This window comes from Nerophis lumbriciformis, linkage group LG24 (genome assembly GCF_033978685.3).
Source record: "Nerophis lumbriciformis linkage group LG24, RoL_Nlum_v2.1, whole genome shotgun sequence".
In the NCBI taxonomy this organism is placed as follows: domain Eukaryota; kingdom Metazoa; phylum Chordata; class Actinopteri; order Syngnathiformes; family Syngnathidae; genus Nerophis; species Nerophis lumbriciformis.
In genome coordinates, this window is record NC_084571.2 from 27,355,001 (window position 1) to 27,381,958 (window position 26,958).

The 26,958-nt window shown below is 41.3% G+C and overlaps 1 protein-coding gene across 2 annotated transcripts in view; it reads right to left on the reverse strand.

Annotated features, from left to right (window-relative positions):
• The window catches only part of LOC133620399 (SH3 and cysteine-rich domain-containing protein 2-like), an 88,545-nt gene that overhangs the window by 32,269 nt on the left and 29,318 nt on the right, over nt 1-26,958 (reverse strand). For both annotated transcript variants that reach the window (XM_061981876.1, XM_061981875.1), the window contains exons 3-4: nt 12,154-12,248; nt 9,021-9,105 (exon numbers count right to left, since the gene is read on the reverse strand). In XM_061981876.1, the coding sequence (XP_061837860.1) occupies nt 9,021-9,105; nt 12,154-12,248 (180 nt within the window). The remainder of the gene's footprint in view (nt 1-9,020; nt 9,106-12,153; nt 12,249-26,958) is intronic.

Here is a 26,958-nt window from a genome sequence, read left to right on the forward strand (position 1 = left end):
CGATTTTTTCCTGTCCACGTGAACAGCTCAACTCCAAATTTTTTATATCCGACCCCGGCCTCTTTCGTATGTGGAAATAAATCTTATATAGTGTGAACGCTACTTCGCTCGGGTCGCATTCATCCGACCAAAACATCACTAAAAGGCAATGAGTAGAGATGTTCGATAATGGCTTTTTTGCCGATATCCGATATTCCGATATTGTCCAACTCTTAATTACCGATTCCGATATCAACCGATACCGATATATACAGTCGTGGAATCAACACATTATTATGCCTAATTTTGTTGTGATGCCCCGCTGGATGCATTAAACAATGTAACAAGGTTTTCCAAAATAAATCAACTCAAGTTATGGAAAAAAATGCCAACATGGCACTGCCATATTTATTATTGAAGTCACAAAGTGCATTTTTTTTTTTTAACATGCCTCAAAACAGCAGCTTGGAATTTGCGACACGCTCTCCCTGAAAGAGCATGAGGAGATTGAGGTGGGCGGGGTTGGGGGGGGGCGGGGTTTTGGGTAGCGAGGGGTGTATATTGTAGCGTCCCGGAAGAGTTAGTGCTGCAAGGGGTTCTGGGTATTTGTTCTGTTGTGTTTATGTTGTGTTACGGTGCGGATGTTCTCCCGAAATGTGTTTGTCATTCTTGTTTGGTGTGGGTTCACAGTGTGGCGCATATTTGTAACAGTGTTAAAGTTGTTCATACAGCCACCCTCAGTGTGACCTGTATGGCTGTTGACCAAGTATGCTTGCATTCACTTGTGTGTGTGAAAAGCCGTAGATATTATGTGACTGGGCCGGTACGCAAAGGCAGTGCCTTTAAGGTTTATCTCAGTACACAGCGCCGTTTTAAAAAGTCATAAATTCTACTTTTTGAAACCGATACTGATAATTTTTAAACCGATACCGATCATTTCTGATATTACATTTTAAAGAATTTATCGGGCGATAATATCGGCAGTCCGATATTTTCGGACATCCCTAGCAATGAGTCATAATTATTCGCCAAAATACACGGTTCCAAAATAAATAGTTGACAAGGAAGCAGAAAATAGGTGAAAATAATATTTTAGGAACTCATGGGAAAGTTCCACCACCCTCGTCTCTGACTGCTTGCCCACAGACACGCTCTTCAAACATCGAAACAAATTATCCCGCAAAACTCAGAGGACCAAAATACTGTCCGCTTCTTTTCTAATCTGTTACCCGCAATAATTTGGTTAAAAAAAATGTCGACTTGGATTGCGCAAAATCGTTGAAGTTGCCACAAATGCACTGCAGTGCGTGCGACATGACAGGTCGGACTGCATTCACATTAGAAATCACATTTTGTTTTGTAATGCGAACGGCCTCTAAAGAGATCGGATTTGACACAAAGATCCGAATTGGACATCCGACCCTGCAAATATGCACATTTGTTAATTAAAGTTATTACACAATAGGCAAGGGATTTCATATGGCCCCATTCCTGAGTGGATCTCGCGTGAGAGGAAGAGCGGGTTTAATCATGTTGGAATGCAGCGTGCTGAAAATAATGGAAAGCGCCACTCTACATTGCAACTGATGCTGTGGTCAAAGTTGAGATTGCCACGATACACATTTTAAGATATTCAACTTTTTACTGCCATCTGGTGAAGTGGATAGTCCCCCCCCAAAAAAAAATCCTTCACGTATAATGTGTCAGGTAAACCAGGATGAATGGGGTCATAAGATTTCCCTTCCTACTGTAGGTGCATTTCTTTTTGCAAGTCATCTACCACTTTATATTTATTTTTATGTCAATACAGGAACATTCACATTCGGGGCAGGTTGAGAAGTGCCACGTTAAAATAAAACTACAATATTCTCATTCTAACGGGTCCGTCACATTAAATGACCCGACAGACCACGTTAAATGAGGTGATGGACTATATTAAATGATGTCACTGAACATATGAATGACATGGCGGGCCACATTAAATGAGGTGATGGACCAAAATAAATGACGTGACAGACCACGATAAATGATGTGACAGACCATATGAATGACATGGTGGGCCACATTAAATGAGGTGATGGACCACATTAAATGACGTGACAGACCATATTAATGACATGGTGGGCCACATTAAATGATGTGATAGACCACATTAAATGGCGTGATGTACCACATTAAATGACGTGACAGACCATATTAATGACATGGAGGGCCAAATTAAATAACGTGATAGACCACATTAAAAAATGATGTGACGGACCACATTGAATGAAGTGATGGACAATATTAAATGACATGACTGAACATATGAATGACATGGTGGACCACATTAAATGAGGTAATGGACCACATTAAATGACGTGACAGACCATATTAATGACATGGCGGGCCATTTTAAATGACGTGATAGATTACGTTAATTGACGTGACCGACCACTTTAAATGACGTAACAGACTACATTGAATGACATGGTGGGCCTTATTAAATGAGGTGATGAACCACATTAAATGACGTGACAGACCATTTGAATGACATAGTTGGCCACATTAAATGACGTGATGGATAATATTAAATTATGTTACGGACCATATGAATGACATGGCGGGCCACATTAAATGACGTGATACATTACGTAAATTGACGTGACCGACTACATTGAATGACATGGTGGGCCACATTAAATGATGTGATGGACCACGTTAAATGAAGTTTCACACTACATTGAATGACGTAACAGACCACATTATATGACGTGACAGACCACATGAATGACATGGCGGGCCACTTTAAAAGACGTGATGGACCACATTAAATGACCTGACGGACCACTTTAAACGATGTGATGGACCATATCAAATGACGTGGTGGACCACTTTAAACGATGTGATGGACCACATTAAATGATGCGGCGGGCCACGTAAAACATTTTTGTGAGATGAAGGTTTACGTGATACATTTAAAAAAAATAGTTTCCTTAGTGTGAGCGTGTCTATTTGTGCTACTGACAACTCTCCAAGTCCTCTCTCTGCACTGTGGGGCAGCTGAGCTTTTTCTTGTCAAGTAAACAGCATTTTTAATTGAAATGGAAAAATAGCATATGGGACACACAATGGTCGCCCACGAATGCTGCCAAGCAACAGGTGGCCGGGCATACATGTGACCAGGATGTATTACTATATTTCCATCCATCCATTCATTATGATAGTGTTACATCTGACCAGTCTTCCTCTCAGGGAATTAAAGTCACTGGTCAATCCCAAGTTCTTTAGATGACATATATGCTGAGTAAGAAGGATCATCAAGACAGAGTAGGAATATTATCAAATTTACTAAAGCTTTAGGAGACCAGTCCAATCGTCCTTTCATATCGACATCTCGAAATGGTCTAACATTCAAACGGGAAGAGACAATTTATTGAATACGAAAACAGCCCCCAGAAAGGAATGCCTCCCCCTTTCCCAACACTGATAACATAAGGAGGGGGATGCATCTCTCTCACATTCCAATGGGGAATTACCTACTGCTACATTGTGTACTTTCATGTCACTGCAGGACAAAACGCATTAGGGGCAGGTGGAGAAGTGCCCCACCAGATAAAGAAATATATGCATAATAGCGATTTAATCATGAGATTAATGCTAATAAATGACTGTAGATTGTTGGTTTGCACCATTTGAGTCACTCTGGCATCAATGGAAGCATCCACACCCGGAGAATCAAAATGGTGTGTTCATCATTCCTCCATGAAGCTGTCTTGCATTTTGTTACGTCGAGGCCTCGGCGAGAGTTTGTCAGGTGGTCGTCTCAGCTGGCCATGGCAGAGACCGAGGCGTCATGACGCTGTGTGTGTGTGTGTGTGTGTGGTGTAGGTTAATTGTGCCCTTCCTGGCGGGCGCTAAGAAGAAGTGACAGCACGAGGCGCTAACATTGATTCAGCGCAGCAGCTGCATGTTGGACACAGGTGCTGAGACCCAGCATCGTCACACAGTATGGTTAAGCACGGGGGGATTCCAGTCAGGTGTTTTTTCACCGCTGCTGCTGATTGTGTATTTGCTGCAAACCATTGAGCGCTGCTTTGTTGATACTTTGTCTTCGGCAAGAGGGAGCAATAACAAGGAATGGCCTTATCTACGCCTCGGCTCCTTCTTGTTGTGCAGCACGAAGCTATTTGAATGTGTTGCGCAAGTCAATCCCTGAACTAAAAGTTTGATGCTAAGCAGCAAAGCACAAGATTATTGCTGACTATAATACATCATCAGCCTCCTTTGTGAATGTGCACCGCAATGTACTTTAGAACCAGCCCGCTATGAATTATGAGAAATGTAGTTGGAATGGTCTGTGTGACTTTGCGAGCCTGTTCTCAAGAGCACTGGCACTGTTTTTTAGTAGAAAACTAACATTTTGAAGTGGTTGCCTTTAAAAGCCTTGATACTATTTACCGGTGAAGTAAATGACACCTCAGTATTGACAGTGCACTGATAGTATGTTAGTGTTTGGATTAAAACAATTCATTACATTTGATCTGCAAATAAAATGAATATTTAGCAAATACAATTTTTGTTGCAGAAAGAAATGTGAACTGTGCAACTTGCGTTCCCAGGCCAGCCGGGAGACATAGTCTTCCCAACGTGTCCTGGGTCTTCCCCGTGGCCTCCTACTGGTCGGACGTGCCCTAAACTCCCTTGGGAGGCGCTCGGGTGGCATCCTGACCAGATGCCCGAACCACCTCATCTGGGTCCTCTCGATGTGGAGGAGCAACGGCTTTACTTTGAGCTCCCCCCGGATGGCAGAGCTTCTCACCCTATCTCTAAGGGAGAGCCCCGCCACCCGGCGGAAGAAACTCATTTCGGCCGCTTGTACCCGTGATCTTGTCCTTTCGGTCATAACCCAAAGCTCATGACCATAGGTGAGGATGGCAACGTAGATCGACCGGTAAATTGAGAGCTTTTCCTTCCGGTTCAGCTCCTTCTTCACCACAACGGATCGATACAGCGTCCGCATTACTGAAGACGCCGCACCAATCCGCCTGTCGATCTCACGATCCACTCTTCCCTCACTCGTGAACAAGACTACGAGGTACTTGAACTCCTCCACTTGGGACAGGGTCTCCTCCCCAACACGGAGATGGCACTCCACCCTTTTCCGGGGGAGAACCATGGACTCGGACTTGGAGGTGCTGATTCTCATTCCAGTCGCTTCACAATCGGCTGCGAACCGATCCAGTGAGAGCTGAAGATCCTGGCCAGATGAAGCCATCAGGACTGCAAAAAAGCAGAGACATAATCCTGCAGCCACCAAACCGGATCCCCTCAACGCCCTGACTGCGCCTAGAAATTCTGTCCATAAAAGTTATGAACACAATGGGTGACAAAGGGCAGACTTGGCAGAGTCCAACCCCCACTGGAAACGTGTCCGACTTACTGCCAGCAATGCGGACCAAGCTCTGACACTGATCGTACAGGGAGGGGACCTACACAATCAGACAGTCCGATACCCCAAACTCTCTGAGCACTCCCCACAGGTCTTCCCGAGGGACACGGTCAAATGCCTTCTCCAAGTCCACAAAGCACATGTAGACTGGTTGGGCAAACTCCCATGCACCCTCAAGGACCCTGCCGAGAGTATAGAGTTGGTCCACAGTTCCACGACCAGGACAAAAACCACAATGTACCTCCTGAATCCGAGGTTCGACTATCCGGCGAAACCTCCTCTCCGGTACACCTGAATAGACCTTACCAGGAAGGCTGAGGAGTGTGATCCCACGATAGTTGGAACACACCCTCCGGTTCCCCTTCTTAAAGAGAGGAACCACCACCCCGGCACCGCCCCCGATGTCCACGCGATGCTGCAGAGTCTTGTCAACCAAGACAGCCCCACAGCATCCAGAGCCTTAAGGAACTCCGGGCGGATCTCATCCACCACCGGGGCCTTGACACCAAGGAGCTTTTGAACTACCTCAGCAACCTCAGCCCCAGAAATAGGAGAGTCCACCACTGATTCCCCAAGCACTGCTTCCTCATAGGAAGATATGTTGGTGGGATTGAGGAGGTCTTTGAAGTATTCCCTCCACCGATCCACAACATCCACAGTCCAGGTCAGCAGAACACCATCCGCACCATACACGGTGTTGACAGTGCACTGCTTCCCCTTCCTGAGGCGACGGATGGTGGTCCAGAATCGCTTCGAAGCTGTCCAGAAGTCGTTTTTCATGGCTTCCCCGAACTCGTCTCATGTCTGAGTTTTTGCCTACGCGACCGCTGAAGCCGCACACCGCTTGGCCTTTCGGTACCTGTCCGCTGCCTCGGCAGAACAAGACAAAACCTGGCAGACAGCGCTGACCGCACTTGGTCAACCTGCTGCCAACAAGGAAGAGATTGCCGTCACACAACAGCAGGAAAAAAAGGGTTAAAAAAAAGTTTTTAATCCATGGGCCGTTAGGATATTACATTTGTCCCAATAACCTACACTTTTTTTCCCACTGTTGCACTGCTGTTCGTACTGGTATTTATGTATTCATTTTTACATGTTAAGAAGAGTTAGTCTGGTATTTCAACTGCAGATAACAGAGTAGCCACCTGTATTTTCGTCATTCTTTCATGTTTGATGACAAAAGCCTTATTTTTTTATTAATGATACTATATTTTATTCTATATTATTGTGTCCACAGTTTGTTCCTGGAACAGATTATTTCTATTTTCTTTATTTTCCTCGGGAGAAATTGACTTATTAAGGAAAAATGTATCAAAAAACTGGTGCATTCTTTACGTTTCCTTGTAAAGTTGTGTTATTAATTCATAAAGATTTTATGTGAAAATGCCCTAATATTATTGAATTTAAATTGTGGCAATAAAGTATTTTGGTAGCACTTTAGTATGGGGAACATATTCACCATTAATTAGTTGCTTATTAAAGTAACAAAGACTTAATTTAGACTTATTTGGACACTAGGGGAACATATAAGGGTTAGGGTTAGGGTAAGGGTTACTAATAAGCAATAATTCTGAGGTTATTGAGTGAAGAGTATTAGTTAATGGCTTACTGGTTGTATAATAAGGCCATGCAGAATAAGACATTAATAAGTACTTAATAATGATTAATTAACCCTTGTGTAATGTTCATATTGTTGTTACTCAGCCAGCGTTTGTGGGTCTGATGGACCGTTGCATTTTGTGGCTTTTAATGCCTCACAATCAAACACTTTTATGTTAAAATACTGAACAGATGCTTATTGGGATGAGGTAAACATCTGTTCAGTATTTTAACATAAAAGTGTTTGATTGTGAGGCATTAAAACCCACAAAATGCAACGGGTCCATCAGACCCACAAACGCTGGCTGATTAACAACCATATGAACGTTGCACGGAAAATTTCTCTGCCAGTTTCTGCATCCCAAAGGGATTCTTCTTTTGTGTTTCTGCACTTGGGGTTCCCATACAAGGTTGCAACATTGTTTGTCAACACTGTCTGCTCTCATTTTCTCACACATTTGACCCTCTGATGTTCTGTGTACCTACGCTCTGTCCTCCTCCTGTCTAGGCCTGCTGTGTGTGTGTGTGTGTGTGTGTGTGTGTGTGTGTGTGTGTGTGTGTGTGTGTGTGTGTGTGTGTGTGTGTGTGTGTGTGTGTGTGTGTGTGTGTGTGTGTGTGTGTGTGTGTGTGTGTGGGTGGGTGGGTGGGTGGATGTATGTGGTACACAGAACATCAATTTCCACACTTCTATTAGCCCCGGACATTTTATATGTAATAGAAATGTGTAGGGGGGGGGTGTATGGTGTGTGGTCATTAAATATGTAGTCTGATATATGTTCTTCACAGAAAATAAGCCAAAGTCAGTGAGTCTCAGTTTGAAAAATTAATTAATTGTATCATTTTTCTTTTAATAAAGAATGAAAACGGGTCCCACAGACCCGAACACCACACAAGGGCCAATATGTTACTAATTTGCATGTTAATAAGCAACTAATTAATGGAGAATATGTGTTCCCCATACTAAAGTGTTACCGGCTTACTGGTTGTATAATAAGGCCATGCAGAATAAGGCTTTAATAAGTATTTAATAATGACTAATTAAGAGCCAATATGTTACTAATTTGCATGTTAATAAGCAACTAATTAATGGTGAATATGTGTTCCCCATACTAAAGTGTTACCAGCTTACTGGTTGTATAATAAGGCCATGCAGAATAAGGCATTAATAAGTATTTAATAATGACTAATTAAGAGCCAATATGTTACTAATTTGCATGTTAATAAGCAACTAATTAATGGTGAATATGTGTTCCCCATACTAAAGTGTTACCAGCTTACTGGTTGTATAATAAGGCCATGCAGAATAAGGCATTAATAAGTATTTAATAATGACTAATTAAGAGCCAATATGTTACTAATTTGCATGTTAATAATCAACTAATTAATGGCGAATATGTGTTCCCCATACTAAAGTGTTACCGGCTTACTGGTTGTATAATAAGGCCATGCAGAATAAGGCATTAATAAATACTTAATAATGACTAATTAAAAGACAATATGTTACTAATTTGCATGTTAATAAGCAACTAATTAATGGCAAATATGTGTTCCCCATACTAAAGTGTTACCGGCTTACTGGTTGTATAATAAGGCCATGCAGAATAAGGCATTAATAAGTACTTAATAATGACTAATTAAAAGCCAATATGTTACTAATTTGCATGTTAATAAGCAACTAATTAATGGTGACTAAGTGTTCCCCATACTAAAGTGTTACCAAAGTGTTTTTTGTGCTGCAGGAGGACTTGAGTGCTTTTGCACTGTGCGCTTGTGTTGTTGGAAGTGCGATTTATTAACAGTATGTTGAAAAAGAAAGACAATAATGTCAATTTGTGGTTAAATTATGCAATCTTGTGAATTGTTGTTCTGGCAGGTCCAGCCGGCCTTGTTGTTTTTCCAAATAATTCCTTTTACGATGCCCACGCTGGGAGTCATTTTGCCCGTAATTCGGCGCAACCGACAAGCAATCTGGTGCAACAACAACAACACCAAGAGGGGCACACGCGCTCACCTTGGCTCGGCTGCACTTCCTTGACGACGGCCAGTTGGTCAGTGACCAGCATGGGCGAGCTGAAGTTTCGCTTGAAGGCGCCAGACTAATGGAGGGGAGAAGAGAACATAATGCTTTTTCAGTTTCCATTACTCCCAGTTTCAGGGCTGAGCTGATGGACACTAATGTCCCCACGGTGCAACCACTCGGGAACATTAAGGGAGTCATTTCAAGACACGTACTGGACATGTGAGCTGCATCCAAACATCCTGGACATGAAGCTGCAGCACACACACACACACGTAAACACACACACACACACACACACGCACGCACGCTCACGTGATTGCACAAGGCTGTAATTTCACACTGAATTAAACACAAAAGCGGCGCAGCTGAATTTCGGGTCTTGTCGCTGCCTTGACTTGCAAATGAGCCACTCTGTCACATTATGTGGAGAGAAGACACTCGCAAGGTAATCATGGATTCCTTTGTTCCCGCCAAGAAGCCGGCGTTCGCGGAGGGATCGTTCCCACCTCTCCATGCTCCTCTTCAAGGCATGGCTCCTAAAATGGCATTCTGTATGCTAATCGCCGGTCCTGACAAACGATAAATGTTTGGCTGAAAATAAACACTGCGTGAGGACAAAAGTATTGGGTATCAATTAGAGCAGGGGTGTCAAACTCCTTTTTGTTTAGGGCCACCTCGCATTAATGGCTGCCCTCAGAGGGCCACAATAATTGATGTGGCGAACCACGTTGAATGGTATGGCTTACTATATTGGATGACATGGCGAGCCATGTTTAAGTGTCGTAATGGACCACGGAAAATGACGTTGAATGACCTGATGGACCATATGAATGATATGGCGGGCCACATTAAATGAGGTGATAGACCACATTAAATGAGGTGATGGACAATATTAAATGATGTTATGAACCAAATGAATGACATGGCGGGCCACATTAAATGAGGTGATAGACCACATTAAATGAGGTGATGGACAATATTAAATGACGTTACGGACCAAATAAATGACATGGCGGGCCATTTTAAATGAGGTGATGGAGCACATTAAATGACGTGACAAACCATATGAATGACATGGTGGGCCACATTAAATGACGTGATAGACCACTTAAATGACGTGACAGAACATATGAATGACATGGTGGGCCACATTAAATGACATGATGGACATTATTAAATTACGTTACAGGCCATACAAATGACATGGTGGGCCACATTAAATGAGGTGATAGACCACCTTAAATGACGTGACAAACCACGTTCAATGACATGGTGGGCCACTTTAAATGACGTGAAGGATCACGTTAAATGAGGTGACAGACTACACTTAATGACATGGTAGGCCACTTTAAATGATGTGATGCACCACATAAAATGCTGTGGCGGGACCACGGATATATATATATATATATATCCGTGGTCATAAAATAGCAAAAATATGACCTCAAATGATAGTATTGAAACTATCATTTGCTTCACTCATGACAGATTTACATATTTTATAAGCATTTTAGTTGTGTATGTCCTTTTACAAAGTTTTAATAGCCAACTAATTAATTTAAATATTAATCATCAATCAAACAACATGTTCATTAATGAATTAATGTTTATTTATTTATATAAAAAAATAATTAATGAACTTGTAAAATATAATCTTAAATAATAATATTGAAACTAATCCTTCATTTTGCTTATCACAGATTTAGATTCTAAGACCATTACATGTATTTATGGATAATTACAAACTAAAATATTAATCAATACATTTATTAAAATAAGAAATTATGAATTATAAATTATGAATAAGTATTTATGCACTAAATTGTCTATGAATCGAGTCATACAATTGCAAAAATATAACTTTAAATAAAAATATTGAAACTATTTCTTTACTCTTGACCGGTTTTTATATTTCATAACCGTTTTAGTTATTCATGTATTTCTATTTTAATTATAGTATTTGATAGCATTCTAAAAGTAATGTATTCGCATTTTAAAATTAGTTTATTTATTAAATGGTATTTTCTTATATTTATGGGCCAACGCGAACGTGTGGCCTGGAGGCCATCTGCTACCACTATCTCCAGTTTTGTTAGTCCGCAGCAAACCAAACAAAAAAATAACAGTAAAACTGTAAGAAAAAAGAGCCAAAAGAAGTAATGTAATGTGGAAAGAGCTGAAATGTTGATACTAACAACAAATAATAATACGCCTTGTCAACTATAACACAAAACTGACCCAAAGTTTATTAACTAGAAATAATTAGAGATGTCCGATAATGGCTTTTTTACCGATATCCGATATTCCGATATTGTCCAACTCTTAGTTACCGATTCCGATATCAACCGATACCGATATATACAGTCGTAGAATTAACACATTATTATGCCTAATTTTGTTGTGATGCTCCGCTGGATGCATTAAACAATGTAACAAGGTTTTCCAAAATAAATCAACTGAAGTTATGGAAAAAAATGCCAACATGGCACTGCCATATTTATTATTGAAGTCACGAAGTGCATTACTTTTTTTTTAACAAAACAGCAGCTTGGAATTTGGGACATGCTCTCCCTGAGAGGGGGGGGAGGGGGGTTACCGGGGGGTGTATATTGTAGCGTCCCGGAAGAGTTACTGCTGCAAGGGGTTCTGTTGTGTTTATGTTGTGTTACGGTGCGGAAATGTGTTTGTCATTCTTGTTTGGTGTGGGTTCACAGTGTGGCGCGTATTTGTAACAGTGTTAAAGTTGTTTATACGGCCACCCTCAGTGTGACCTGTATGGCTGTTGACCAAGTATGGATTGCATTCACTTGCGTGTGTGAAAAGCTGCAGATATTATGTGACTGGGCCGGCACGCAAAGGCGGTGCCTTTAAGGTTTATTGGCGCTCTGTACTCCTCTCTACATCCGTGTACCACTCCGTACAGCGGCGTTTTAAAAACTCATAAATTGTACTTTTTGAAACCGATACCGATAATTTCCGATATTACATTTTAAAGCATTTGTCGGACATCTCCAGAAATAATGTCTGTTTTTAAACTTCAATTTTTTTTTTTACAGCAGCCAAAAGTCCAAAAGAATAAAGCATCAGCTGTAGGAATAATAATCTTGTGTGTGTATATTGGTACCTTGCCGTAGCACGGCTGCTGTGAAAGTTCTGAAGTGCACCACAGGTGAGCTGCCAACTTGCAGGTTTTACAGCGCAGAGCTTGTTTGGAGTTTCCTGCAGGGAAGACCAACAGAAGAGAGACAGAATGAGAGCAGGAAAAAAAAATGCAGACAGAAATAAAATAAAACCACAAGGGGGGTCTTTAGACAAAGTGGGCGTATGCTGAGGTGGCGTAAACTCAGGTGTTGGCCCACTTTCCCAACCAACAGCTTGACGAACTCCCAAAACCACTCAGAGACTGCAAACCAGCTGGAGACATTTCAGTCATAATTGATTTGTCACGCTGCCATTTTCTCTGTAAATAAATGGTAGGGAGATGATGCTCCTCGTGTTTTTTTAATGTGATTAATTATTCCGTTCCTGCAAAGAAAAGACAATTGATTTTGCTACCGACAATCAAAACAATCAGATGTCTTCATTAAAGCTGCAGCAAAAAAAAACAAAGAAAGATAAAAAAGATGCTTCCCGACCAGCAGGAGGCTGCAGGGAAAGCGAGATGATGCATCACATCATAATAAAGCGACAATGCATGCTGGGAATAAAAGCATAAAAAAATTACAACACGAGAGAAAAGGAGCAGCTTGTATTCTCTAATCCATCACCGTGACAGGAAGTACAGCTCGCAGAAATATGAGCGCCACTAAAAATAAAAGCGCACACACACACAGGCAGCACTGAGCAAAGTCGTTATTAAAAATGAATGTCTCACCGCTTACATCCTAAGACTCCTATATAAGCTGACAGGAAGTGACAATCAAACATGACAGTATGTAATTATACACAAGTAAGTATGCAGGAATGTCACTTAGGGGAGTAATATATACTGTATGCCAGTGATTTTCAACCACTGTGCCGCGGCACACTAGTGTGCCGTGAGATATTGCCAGGTGTGCCGTGGGAAATTATGCAACTTCAACTAATTGGTCCGAAAAATATTTGTTGCAAATCAATAATCATAATAATGTGCCGTTGTCTAGTGCAGGGTCGGCAACCCAAAATGTTGAAAGAGCCATATTGGACCAAAAATACAAAAACAAATCTGTCTGGAGCCGCAAAAAATTAAAAGCCATATTACATACGGATAGTGTGTCATGAGATATAAATTGAATTAAGAGGACTTAAAGGAAACTAAATGACCTCAAATATAGCTACAAATGAAGCATAATGATGCAATATGTACATATAGCTAGCCTAAATAGCATGTTAGCATCGATTAGCTTGCAGTCATGCAGTGACCAAATATGTCTGATTAGCACTCCACACAAGTCAATAACATCAACAAAACTCACCTTTCATGCACAACGTTAAAAGTTTGGTGGACAAAATGAGACAGAAAAAGAAGTGGCATAAAACACGTCCTAGAAAGTCGGAGAAAGTTATACATGTAAACAAACTACGTTGAGTTCAAGGACCGCCAAAATTAGTAGGACAAAACGGCATTCGCCAAATACTCGAATCAGTGAAGCATGTTTAATACAAACAGTGTGCTTTGTAACAATTAGGGAGGTTTGTGTCATGTTTGTCCTCCTACATAAACCATATTAAAACAAAAAATAAAACATTTTCCCCCCTCATCTTTTTCCATTTTTCATACATTTTTTAAAAAGCTCTAGGGAGTCACTAGAGCGGCGCTAAAGAGCCGCATGCGGCTCTAGAGCCACGGGTTGCCAACCCCTGGTGTAGTGCCTCTGCTGTGCAGAGCTTGGCAGGGTAACAATGTCGTACTCCATATCAGTAGGTGGCAGCAGGTAGTTCATTGCTTTGTAGAAGTCGGAATGTGTCGAGGATGGTTTGTCGTGATCCCAATATGCAGAGCACAGCGGGAGACAGTGTGCAGGTAAAAAAAGGTATGTAACGCTTAAACCAAAAATCAACAAAAAACAAGTCCCGCTAGGAAAAGGCACTGAAGCATAGGGATGGCTATGTAAAACAAAAAGTAAAACTGAGCTGGCTACAAAGTCAACAAAAACAGAATGCTGGACGACAGCAAAAACTTACAGCGTGTGGAGCAAAGACGGCGTCCACAAAGCACATCCCGTACATGACATGACAATCAACAACGTCCCCACAAAGAAGGATAGCGTACGCACAACTTCAATAGTCTTGATTGCGAAAACAAAGCAGGTGCGGGCAATAGCGCTCAAAGGAAGGTGTGAAGCCGCTACAGGAGAACGCCAACAAAACAGGAAGGGTCACCAAAATAACAGCGCAAGACAGGAACTAAAGCACTACACACAGGAAACAACAAAAAACTCAAAATAAGGCACAACAAACTGGTGGAGTTTCATTTTTTAACCTTTTCTGCTGGTGGTGTGCCTCCGTATTTTTTTTTATGAAAAAAATGTGCCTTGGCTCAAAAAAGGTTGAAAAACACTGCTGTGTGCAATCGATGACTAAGTACTTAAATAGGGCGATTATTACGCTTGAATATCATTATGTAAGCAAATATGTGATTAAATTAGTATGTACACAGTTATATACTACAGTGTAAGGAAGTCAAAACGTCATTGTAATCATTGAATATGTATGTAAGCCAATTGACTAATGTCTGTATGAAGGTACAGTATGTATTAATGTTAGTACATATGTAAGTATACTTGTGTGTACGCAATAATATATTATATGAGGAAGTACATACTTAGTTTTAGTCAGTAATAATGTCTGTTCATTGACTAAGTATAAGTGTTATGCAAGTAAATATCTTGTATGTGTGCAATAATATACTATACCGTATCGAGAAGGAAATACTTAATTTGAATCAATAATGATGTATGTAAGCCAATTGACTATGTAGGAAAGTACGTACTTATGTAAGTAAACATATAAGTATATTAGTATGTATGCAATAATATACTATAAAAGGAAGTAAATACTTAGTTTTAGTCAGTGTTATGCATGTAAGTGTTGGTATTAGTATGAAAATATTAATTTATGTTAGTAATTATATATGTATATTGTAGGGGTGTAACGGTACACAAAAATTTCGGTTCGGTACGTACCCCGGTTTAGAGGTCACGGTTCGGTTCATTTTCGGTACAGTAAGAAAACAACAAAATATAAATTTTTTGGTTATTTATTTACCAAATTTGTAAACAATGGCTTTATCCTTTTAACATTGGGAACACTATTATAATTCTGCCCACGTTAATCAACATTAAACTGCCTCAAGTTGTTGCTCAGATTAAATAAAATGACAAAACTTTTCTTCGACATATAAAAAGTGCAACATTAAACAGTTTCAAGTCAACTCATCATGCTGAATTTATTACAGCATTTGGGAAGCCTGTAGTTGATTTTTATTATGTATATGTTATATTTTTATCAACATGTGATAGCAGGGACCCTGCCATTCAAAACTAGGCTGCTCCATTACTAATTATTAATGTAACTATAGCTGAAAAAATAGTACAATAGCAATAGGAGAGACTATTCATCCCTGAACAACATGGAGTTCATGTAGGCTTAATGATGCAGTTACATTATTATATCAACTATCAGAGACAGAAACTCTTCATTTAACATAATGTCCTTTTTTGCTGCTTTAACACAGCTCAATCAACACAGAAAAAGGTAAAGTGAAATAACAGACAGACAGGGCTTTGCTGTCCGTAACACACACACACACACACACACACACACACACACACACACACACACACACACACACACACACACACACACACACACACACACACACACACACACACACACACCGCAAAATGAGCTAACGTTACACTAAAAGCGAATTAGCCTTCACCTCAAGCCAGGACTGCGAGCAAGCTGAGCTGCAGTTTATATTTCTAGAAGGTCAACGGGCTCATAGTGATGTTACTAGTAGTTGACTGGGAGGTGTTTATTATCATTTGGGGAGAATCCGCAGCCTGATGATTACCTGCTAAACGCTAAGCACTGACTACATGCGCTCTGAATACGCACTGCTGATTGGCTGTTACCGCTCTGTATGTAACCAATCAGATGGTTGTGTGGGTGGGACAATGCTGGGTGCTGTGTACTGACAGAGACAGGCAGAAGGACATGGAGCAGCTTGTTAAGACTTTAGCTTAGCTTAATATGTTCGTGTGGAAACTCATTCGGTACACCTCCGAACCGAACCGAACCCCCCGTACCGAAACGGTTCAATACAAATACACGTACCGTTACACCCCTTGGAAGTGTAGAGCGATTTGGCAAAAATACCCGTCAATTCTGTCTATTGCATGGCTGGCTCACAGCGTGGACACTTTGTGATCAGATACGACCGACAGACGATTCTGGATGTGGATAGATCGGGCCGTTATAGGCTGAAAGATGCGGGTACTTTCGACCTCCTCGCTAGCATGGGGATTCTTCGCCGGCTACATCCAGCGGCCTCGAAAGCAGCGGAGTCAAGTGCCAGCGAGGACCGTCAACGGAAGACACGTAAGCGGTGTGAGCGGAAGCAGAAGCGGGGATGCCGAGCGGGGCTAACAACAAAGCGAAAGGCTAATCCTCAAAGAAGCGCTAGTCCGGGTGACAAGTTTGTTAAAATAGAACTAGCCAGTGCCAGGCTGGATAATACCTGCACACATAGCAACTATTTTAGAACAATACACAACTCAAAAAATGTTTTTTCTGTGTCAGAAGTAGACATGCACTCTACTGAGGTGGCAAGTTATGATGCGTTCAGTTTATCACAACATCAAGCAAACAATCGGAAAATTCCCGTCATATCAATTCCTAGATATGGTCGAAATTATTTAAAGTGCACTACACATAATAAACACAACATTATTAATATTGCTACTACGGATAATTTCAACAAAAACTCCTCAAAACAGCCCACTACCTATAATATGGGCTTCTTAAACATAAGATCATTATCTTCCAAAACGTTATTAGTTAATGAGGTCATTAGAGACAATAATCTTGACGTTATTGGTCTCGCCGAGACCTGGCTCAAACCAGACGATTTCTTTGCGCTGGGTGAGGCGTCTCCTCCTGGCTATGCGGGAGCGCATATTGCCCGTCCCATTAAAAGGGGTGGGGGAGTTGCACTCATACACAATAAAAACTTTAATCTTACCCCGAACCTAAATAATAAATATAACTCGTTTGAGATGCTTACTATGAGGTTTGTCACACCGCTGCCTCTCCACCTGGCTGTAATCTACCGCCCCCCAGGACCCAATTCGGACTTCATCAGTGAATTTTCAGAGTTCGTTGCTGATTTAGTGACGCACGCCGACAATATAATCATAATGGGGGACTTTAATATCCATATGAATACCCCATCGGACCCTCAGTGCATGGCGCTCCAGACTATAATTGATAGCTGTGGTCTTACACAAATAATAAATGAACCTACGCATCGCAACGGAAATACGATAGATCTAGTGCTGGTCAGGGGTGTCACCACCTCCAAAGTTACTATACTCCCGTATACTAAAGTAATGTCCGATCATTACCTTATAAAATTTGAAGTTCTGACTCATTGTCAACAAACTAATAATAATAACTACTATAGCAGCCGCAACATTAATGCTGCCACAACGATGACTCTTGCTGGCCTACTACCTTCGGTAATGGCACCATTCCCAAATTATGTCGGCTCTATTGATAACCTCACTAACAACTTTAACGACGCCCTGCGCGACACCATTGATAGTATAGCACCGCTAAAGCTTAAAAGAGCCCCTAAAAGGCGCACCCCATGGTTTACAGAAGAAACTAGAGCCCATAAATTATCATGTAGAAAGCTGGAACGCAAATGGCGCGCTACTAAACTTGAGGTTTTCCATCAAGCATGGAGTGATAGTTTAATAACTTATAAACACATGCTTACCCTAGCTAAAGCTAAATATTACTCAAATCTCATCCACCTCAACAAAAATGATCCAAAATTTTTGTTTAGTACAGTAGCATCGCTAACCCAACAAGGGACTCCTCCCAGTAGCTCCACCCACTCAGCAGATGATTTTATGAATTTCTTTAATAAGAAAATTGAACTCATTAGAAAGGAGATTAAAGACAATGCATCGCAGCTACAACTGGGTTCTATTAACACAGATACGACTGTATCTACGAAGGATACCGCCCTCCAAAATAGTTTCTCTCTCTTTGATGAAATAACACTAGAGGAATTGTTAAGATGTGTCAATGGGACAAAACAAACAACATGTTTACTTGACCCATTTCCTGGGAAACTTATTAAGGAGCTTTTTGTATTATTAGGTCCATCAGTGCTAAATATTATAAACTTATCACTTTCCTCTGGCACTGTTCCACTAGCATTCAAAAAAGCGGTTATTCATCCTTTGCTCAAAAGACCTAACCTCGATCCTGACCTCATGGTAAACTACTGGCCGGTGTCCCACCTTCCGTTTATCTCGAAAATCCTCGAAAAAATGGTCGCACAGCAGCTAAATGAACACTTAATGTCTGACAATCTCTGTGAACCTTTTCAATCCGGTTTCAGGGCAAATCACTCTACGGAGACAGCCCTCGCAAAAATGACTAATGATCTACTGCTAACGATGGATTCTGATGCGTCATCTATGTTGCTGCTTCTTGATCTTAGCGCTGCTTTCGATACCGTCGATCATAACATTTTATTAGAGCGTATCAAAACACGTATTGGTATGTCAGACTTAGCCTTGTCGTGGTTTAACTCTTATCTTACTGACAGGATGCAGTGCGTCTCCCATAACAATGTGACCTCGGACTATGTTAAGGTAACGTGCGGAGTCCCCCAAGGTTCGGTTCTTGGCCCTGCACTCTTTAGTATTTACATGTTGCCGCTAGGCGACATCATACGCAAATACGGTGTTAGCTTTCATTGCTATGCTGATGACACCCAACTCTACATGCCCCTAAAGCTGACCAACACGCCGGATTGTAGTCAGCTGGAGGCGTGTCTTAATGAAATTAAACAATGGATGTCCGCTAACTTCTTGCAACTCAACACTAAGAAAACGGAAATGCTGATTATCGGTCCTGCTAAACACCGACATTTATTTGATAATACCACCTTAACATTTGACAACCAAACAATTACACAAAGCGACTCAGTAAAGAATCTGGGTATTATCTTCAACCCAACTCTCTCCTTTGAGTCACACATTAAGAGTGTTACTAAAACGGCCTTCTTTCATCTCCGTAATATCGCTAAAATTCGTTCCATTTTGTCCGCTAGTGACGCTGAGATCATTATTCATGCGTTCGTTACGTCTCGTCTCGATTACTGTAACGTATTATTTTCGGGTCTCCCTATGTCTAGCATTAAAAGATTACAGTTGGTACAAAATGCGGCTGCTAGACTTTTGACAAGAACAAGAAAGTTTGATCATATTACGCCTATACTGGCTCACCTGCACTGGCTTCCTGTGCACTTAAGATGCGACTTTAAGGTTTTACTACTTACGTATAAAATACTACACGGTCTAGCTCCAGCCTATCTTGCCGATTGTATTGTACCATATGCAGGGCCGGCCCGTGGCATAGGCTGTATAGGCAAATGCTAAGGGCGCCGTCCATCAGGGGGTGCCACGCCAGTGCCACAAATGTTGGAGAAAAAAAATAAATAAATAAATAAAAGTTGGTATTATTATTTCTAAATACAAAAAATAATCCCACGTTAATTAAAATGCAAAGTAAAGCCTATTTAATAGAAATATTATTTGTTACAACATTACGCCACCCCCCCCTTTCCCCCGCACGGTGCGCCCCCTCCCTTCCCGTATCATGACTCTTTTTGGACGTCACCACATCAAAAAATCAACACAAGATGTCAAAACGGCCAAAACTGTCAGGTGCCCAGGGAAGAAAAAAGAGAAAAGAAGAGGAGTAGAAACGAGAAAAGACAGAGATAGCAGGTAGGTAACGTTAGCCTACATGAAATTATTTGTCTGTTACAGAATGTGATAGTAACCTGGCTTTTTAGCATTAAGCTAATGTTACATGATTCGGCAATTGCTAATCAATAAATAGCTAGTTCTGTTTTAACGTCGGGTTAATATTGTGGAGGGGGCTAAATTGTTATGGAAAATAATAATGTAACGTTAGGTAATTACAGTACTCACCTTACATTCCTCAGGGACATTTGTATTAGATCTTTTAAGCAGGTGTTTTTTGTTTACATTGTTATTGCCTTCTGGTTAGCTAATGTTTGCCCTGCAGGTAATAGTCACTTGTCCACCCCTTTATATATTAGGTATAGTTGTAAGTAAAAAAAAAAAAAGGTCAAAGACAAAGCTATTCGGTTTCTTGTGAGTATATACACTTCACTGCCGATGTGGGGGGGCGCCACCTAAAATCTTGCCTAGGGCGCCAGATTGGTTAGGGCCGGACCTGACCATATGTCCCGGCAAGAAATCTGCGTTCAAAGAACTCCGGCTTATTAGTGATTCCCAGAGCCCAAAAAAAGTCTGCGGGCTGTAGAGCGTTTTCTATTCGGGCTCCAGCACTATGGAATGCCCTCCCGGTAACAGTTAGAGATGCTACCTCAGTAGAAACATTTAAGTCCCATCTCAAAACTCATTTGTATACTCTAGCCTTTGAATAGCCCCCCTTTTTTTAGACCAGTTGATCTGCCGTTTCTTTTCTTTTCTCCTCTGCTCCCCCCTATCCCTTGTGGAAGGGGAGACACTCAGATCCGGTGGCCATGGATGGGGTGCTGGCTGTCCGGGGTCGGGACCCGGGGTGGACCGCTCGCCTGTATATCGGTTGGGAACATCTCTGCGCTGCTGACCCGTCTCCGCTCGGGATGGTTTCCTGCTGACCCCACTGTGGACTGGACTCTTACTGTTATGCTGGATCCACTATGGACTGGACTCTCACAATATTATGTTAGACCCACTCGACATCCATTGCATTCGGTCTCCCTAGAGGGGGGGGGTTACCCACATATGCGGTCCTCTCCAAGGTTTCTCATAGTCATTCACATCGACGTCCCACTGGGGTGAGTTTTTCCTTGCCCTTATGTGGGCTATACCGAGGATGTCGTTGTGGCTTGTGCAGCCCTTTGAGACACTTGTGATTTAGGGCTATATAAATAAACATTGATTGATTGATTGATGATTGATTGATTGATAGTATATTGGTATGTACGCAATAATATACTGGTATTATGTAAGTAAGCCAAAACTTAGTTTTAATCAGTAGTTATATATGTAAGTCAATTGACTAGGTATGAAAACGAGTATGTATTTATAAGAATAAAAATGCAAGTATATTGGTATGTACGCAATAATATTCTGTGAGGAAGTCAATACTTAGTTTTAATCAGTGTTTTGTATGTAAGTCAATTGACTAAGTAAGGAAGTATGTATTTATTTATGTAAGTAAATATGTATCAACTATATACCGGTACTATATATTGAAGTCAATACTTAGTTTTAATTAGTAGTTATTAGAGATGCGCGGTTTGCGGGCACAACCGCGGAGTCCGCGGATTTTCCGCGGATCGGGCGGATGAAATTTTAAAAAATTAGATTTTATCCTCGGGTCGGGTCGGGTCGGGTGGTTCAAATTAAAAAAAATTAGATTTTAAATAGATTCAGGCGGGTGGCAGTTAAACCAATTCGGAAATATATATACATAGTTAAATGTTGTTACCCACATACGAAAAACGAGCAGGCACCTGCAGCATATGCCACAACAGAAGAAAAAAAAAAAAGAGATGGACACTTTTACGGAGCGGAGAAGGGACCGAGGCCCCTTCCCCCGAGAGGGCCCCACCGGGAGCCGTAGCTGAGGCGATCCGCGAGAAGGGCCCGACGCACGTCCAGGGTCACCACCGCGCCCACCGCACCGACACCCCGCCTCGTCCGCCTTCGCCGCGGCCGGCGTCACGCGCAGCAGGTAAGCAGCTTACCTGCCCGCCACCCCTGTGGCCGGGGGCTCGTAACAGGGGTCACTCCGCGCGCTCCGCCCGCGCAGCTTACCTGCCCGCCACCCCTGTTGCCGGGGGCGCGTAACAGAGGTCACTCCGCGCGCAGTGCGCTCACGAAAGGGGTGGGGCTCACCCTGGTTGATATAGAGAGCAGGACGGTGGCCATGGAAGTCGGAACCCGCTAAGGAGTGTGTAACAACCCACCTGCCGAATCAACTAGCCCTGAAAATGGATGGCGCTGGAGCGTCGGGCCCATACCCGGCCGTCGCCGGCAGCGAGACGCGCTTGGAGGTGCGCTCAGCGCGGCTCCCATATGATTGCGCACTGGTGTGCGTCTGGGTCGTGACAGCGTGGCACGCTGAAATCAGAAAAACCTAGTAGCCAGGGTCCAAGGGCCGCAGGCCCCGGTAGGTCCAGGACAAAGTCCTGGTGGAGGGTTCAGGGCTTCGCCCCCCGACGCAAAATGATTATTAGCATTCAGACAGGTTAAAATGTTGCTAAAACCATCACTTTTCTATCAGTCACAGTGACTTTTCAAAACAAAAATATTACAGCAAAAATCATATGGGTTGATTGACATGTTTATTCTGTAAACTAACTTCAATAGTTTGAAATTATTTTGACAGTTAATGCCAGTTATCCTGTCAACCTTTCACAAGACTTCAATTTGTTAATTGAAAGTATAAACAGTATAAACACTTTTTACAGTAAACAAATGGTAAAACAGTACTAAACAATTCCATTAAAAAAAAAATTGGTGTCATTATTAACTTTCTGTCCAAGCTTGTATAATCTACTGCCTTGTTCAATTGTAAAAAAAATATTCTGTGCCTAAAATTCACATTTCTATCACAATTATCATACTGTAAACATGGTAAGCTAACTTAATTAAAATTAATAGTCCTGTCAATAGCATGGAATTACAATTCAAATGTAGTTTTTTTGTAAGCCTTTCAAAAGAATTCAAAATATGAAAAATTTATGAAAATTAATTTAAGCCATCAGACACTTGAAAAGTGGCACATCACATCTCTAATGTAATCATTTTAACTTTTCAACAGAAATAGCACTGCAAAAATATTAAGGACATACTTCTGTATTTTGGTAGTTATGCTGTCAACATTTAACAAGATTTCTTCAACTTGGACTTGAAAGCATAAATAGTATAAACACTTTTAACAGTATAACAGTACTAAACAATTCCAATAGATAACATTGGTGTCATTACCTTTTTGTGGCTAAAATCCAAATTTATTCTATCAGATTGATCATACTGCAAAAATGATATGGTAACTTTATGATAAGTTTACTTGAAGTGGCATAAAACACTGAAAGTGATTGTTCCTATAACCCCTTTGTTTCAAATGTTTGTTCCACTTGTGGCAGTCGGGCACCAGCATACCGTCTTTGACAACTTGAAGTGGCATAAAACACTGAAAGTGATTGTTCCTATAACCCCTTTGTTTTAAATGTTTTATGCCACTTCAAGTTGTCAAAGACGTGCTGTGAAATACAGCCGACAGGATTGCGCACCAAACACGAAGCAAGGCCAAAGCGCATGCATGGTGCAGGAGAACAAAGGACTTCTTTCATTTAAGGTTTGTGATAAACCATCAAACTCATTCGTTAAAAGGACTCTATAGTAATATAAAGCGAGTTTTTCTGGACATTATCATGCAAGAAAAGTTTATTTTTGGGACCGCGATCACCGCGTAATGATTTTTAAAGGTTGCATTACAAACATTTAACTGTCCCATGTGATCAGCCAGTGCGATTGGAAGTCCATGCTCAATTATTGCCTCCGTAAATAAAACTTCGGCATTTATCACATCCAAAGAATCTGTTTGGGCGACGAAAAACGTTGAAAGTTTTCCACTTGTATCGCTAGCAACGGCATTAGACTTGTGTTTTTTTGTCCCAACATGGTCTTTTACGTCGCTAATTCCTCCGTGTCCGATCGAAAAATCTTGTCTGCACAAGGTGCAATTCGCGTAGTTTTCACCCTTTTTTTTTTTAATTAATGAAAAACCGTATTTTTTATCACTGCAACCGTAACCCGGAATAGGTTGATGAAAACCGTACGAATTACGGGAAAACCGGAGTAGTTGGCAGGTATGCCTCACTAATGCCTTGCATCGTCTATATTAGATATATAACAACGGGCGGGTGCGGGCGGATGGCGGGCGGGTGCGGTTCTGATCAAATGTTACATCGGGTGGATGGCGGATGGTTGACGACTTTCTGATGCGGTTGCGGATGAAATAATTGCCTATCCGCGCATCTCTAGTAGTTATATATGTAAGTCAGTTGGCTAAGTATGGACATGAGTATGTATTTATAAGTATATATGTAAGTATATTGGTATGTATGCGATAATATGCTACATAAGGAAGTCAATACTTAGTTTTAATAAGTAATTATGTATTTACGTTCATTGACTAAGTATGAAAGTATGTTTGTATTTATAAGTAATACAAGTATATTGGTATCATGTATGCAATTACATACTATATAAGGAAGTCAATACTTTGTTTTAATCAGTGTTATGACGAAGTATAAAAGTATGTATGTAAGTATTTTTGTAAATATATATGTACATTGGTAAGTACACCATTATATAGAATTGAAGAAAGTCAGTACTTAGTTTAGTTTAATAATTATGTAGGTAAGTAAATCAACAAGTATCTATTTATGTAAGTAAATATGTAAGTATATAAAGTTAAAGTACCAATGATTGTCACAGACACACTTGGTGTGGCGAAATTATTCTCTGCATTTGACCCATCACCCTTGAACACCCCCTGGGAGGTGAGGGGAGCAGTGAGCAGCAGCGGTGGCCGCGCCCGGCAATCATTTTTGGTGATTTAACCCCCAATTCCAACCCTTGATGCTGAGTGCCAAGCAGGGAGGTAATGGGTCCCATTTTTATAGTCTTTGGTATGATTGTTATGTATGCAATAATATACTCTATAAGGAAGTCGATACTTAAGTTTTAATCAGTGTTAAGTAAGTCAAATGACTAAGTATGAAAGTGAGTATGTATTTATGTAAGTAAATATGTAAGTAAATTGGTATATATGCAATAATATACCATATCAGAAAGTCAATATTGGGTTTTAACCAGAATGTAAGTCAATTGACTTAGTATGAAAGTGAGTATATATTTACATAAGTAAATATGAAAGTAAATTGGTATGTATTAGAGATGCGCGGATAGGCAATTATTTCATCCGCAACCGCATCAGAAAGTCGTCAACTATCCGCAATCCACCCGATCTAACATTTGATCAGAACCGCATCCGCCCGCCATCCGCCCGCACCCGCCCGTTGTTATATATCTAATATAGACGATGCAAGGCATTAGTGAGGTTATAAAGCTTTTGCCTGTTAAAGAAAGGAGACTGATCCAATGCAGTACAGACATTCGCGTGCCACGCTGTCACGACCCAGACGCACACCAGTGCGCAATCATATGGGAGCTGCGCTGAGCGCACCTCCAAGCGCATCTCGCTGCTGGCGACGGCCGGGTATATGGGCCCGACGCTCCAGCGCCATCCATTTTCAGGGCTAGTTGATTCGGCAGGTGGGTTGTTACACACTCCTTAGCGGGTTCCAACTTCCATGGCCACCGTCCTAGCTGCTGTCTATATCAACCAGGGTGAGCCCCACCCCTTTCGTGAGCGCACTGCGCGCGGAGTGACCCCTGTTACGCGCCCCCGGCAACAGGGGTGGCGGGCAGGTAAACTGCGCGGGCGGAGCGCGCGGAGTGACCCCTGTTACGAGCCCCCGGCCACGGGGGTGGCGGGCAGGTAAGCTGCTTACCTGCTGCGCGTGACGCCGGCCGCAGCGAAGGCAGACGAGGCGGGGTGTCGGTGCGGTGGGCGCGGTGGTGACCCTGGACGTGCGTCGGGCCCTTGTCGCGGATCGCCTCAGCTACGGCTCCCGGTGGGGCCCTCTCGGGGGAAGGGGCCTCGGTCCCTTCTCCGCTCCGTAAAAGTGTCCATCTCTTTTTTTTTTTTTCTTCTGTTGTGGCATATGCTGCAGGTGCCTGCTCGTTTTTCGTATGTGGGTAACAACATTTAACTATGTATATATATTTCCGAATTGGTTTAACTGCCACCCGCCTGAATCTATTTAAAATCTAATTTTTTTTTATTTGAACCACCCGACCCGACCCGACCCGCGGATAAAATCTAATTTTTTTTAATTTCATCCGCCCGATCCGCGGATAATCCGCGGACTCCGCGGTTGTGCCCGCAAACCGCGCATCTCTAGTATGTATACAATAATGTATAAGTAATGATGTATGGAAGTCACTTAACTTAGTATGAAAGTGAGTCTATATTTATGTAAGTAAATTTGAAAGTGAATTAGTATGTACACAATAATGTATAAGTAATGATGTATGTAAGTCAATTAACTTAATATGAAAGTGAGTATATATTTACTTAAGTAAATATGAAAGTAAATTGGTATTTATACAATAATATACAAGTAATGATGTATGTAAGTCAATTAGCTTAGTATGAAAGTGAGTATATATTTACTTAAGTAAATATGAAAGTAAATTGGTATGTATACAATAAAATATAAGTAATGATGTATGTAAGTCAATTAACTTAGTATGAAAGTGAGTACATATTTACGTAAGAAAATATGAAAGTAAATTGGTACGTATACAATAATGTATAAGTCATGATGTATGTAAGTCACTTAACTTAGTATGAAAGTGAGTATATATTTACATAAGTAAATATGAAAGTAATTTGGTATGTTTACAATACAAGTAATGATGTATGTAAGTCAATTAACTTAATATGAAAGTGAGTATATATTTATGTAAGAAAATATGAAAGTAAATTAGAAAGTACGCAATAATGTATAAGTAATGATGTA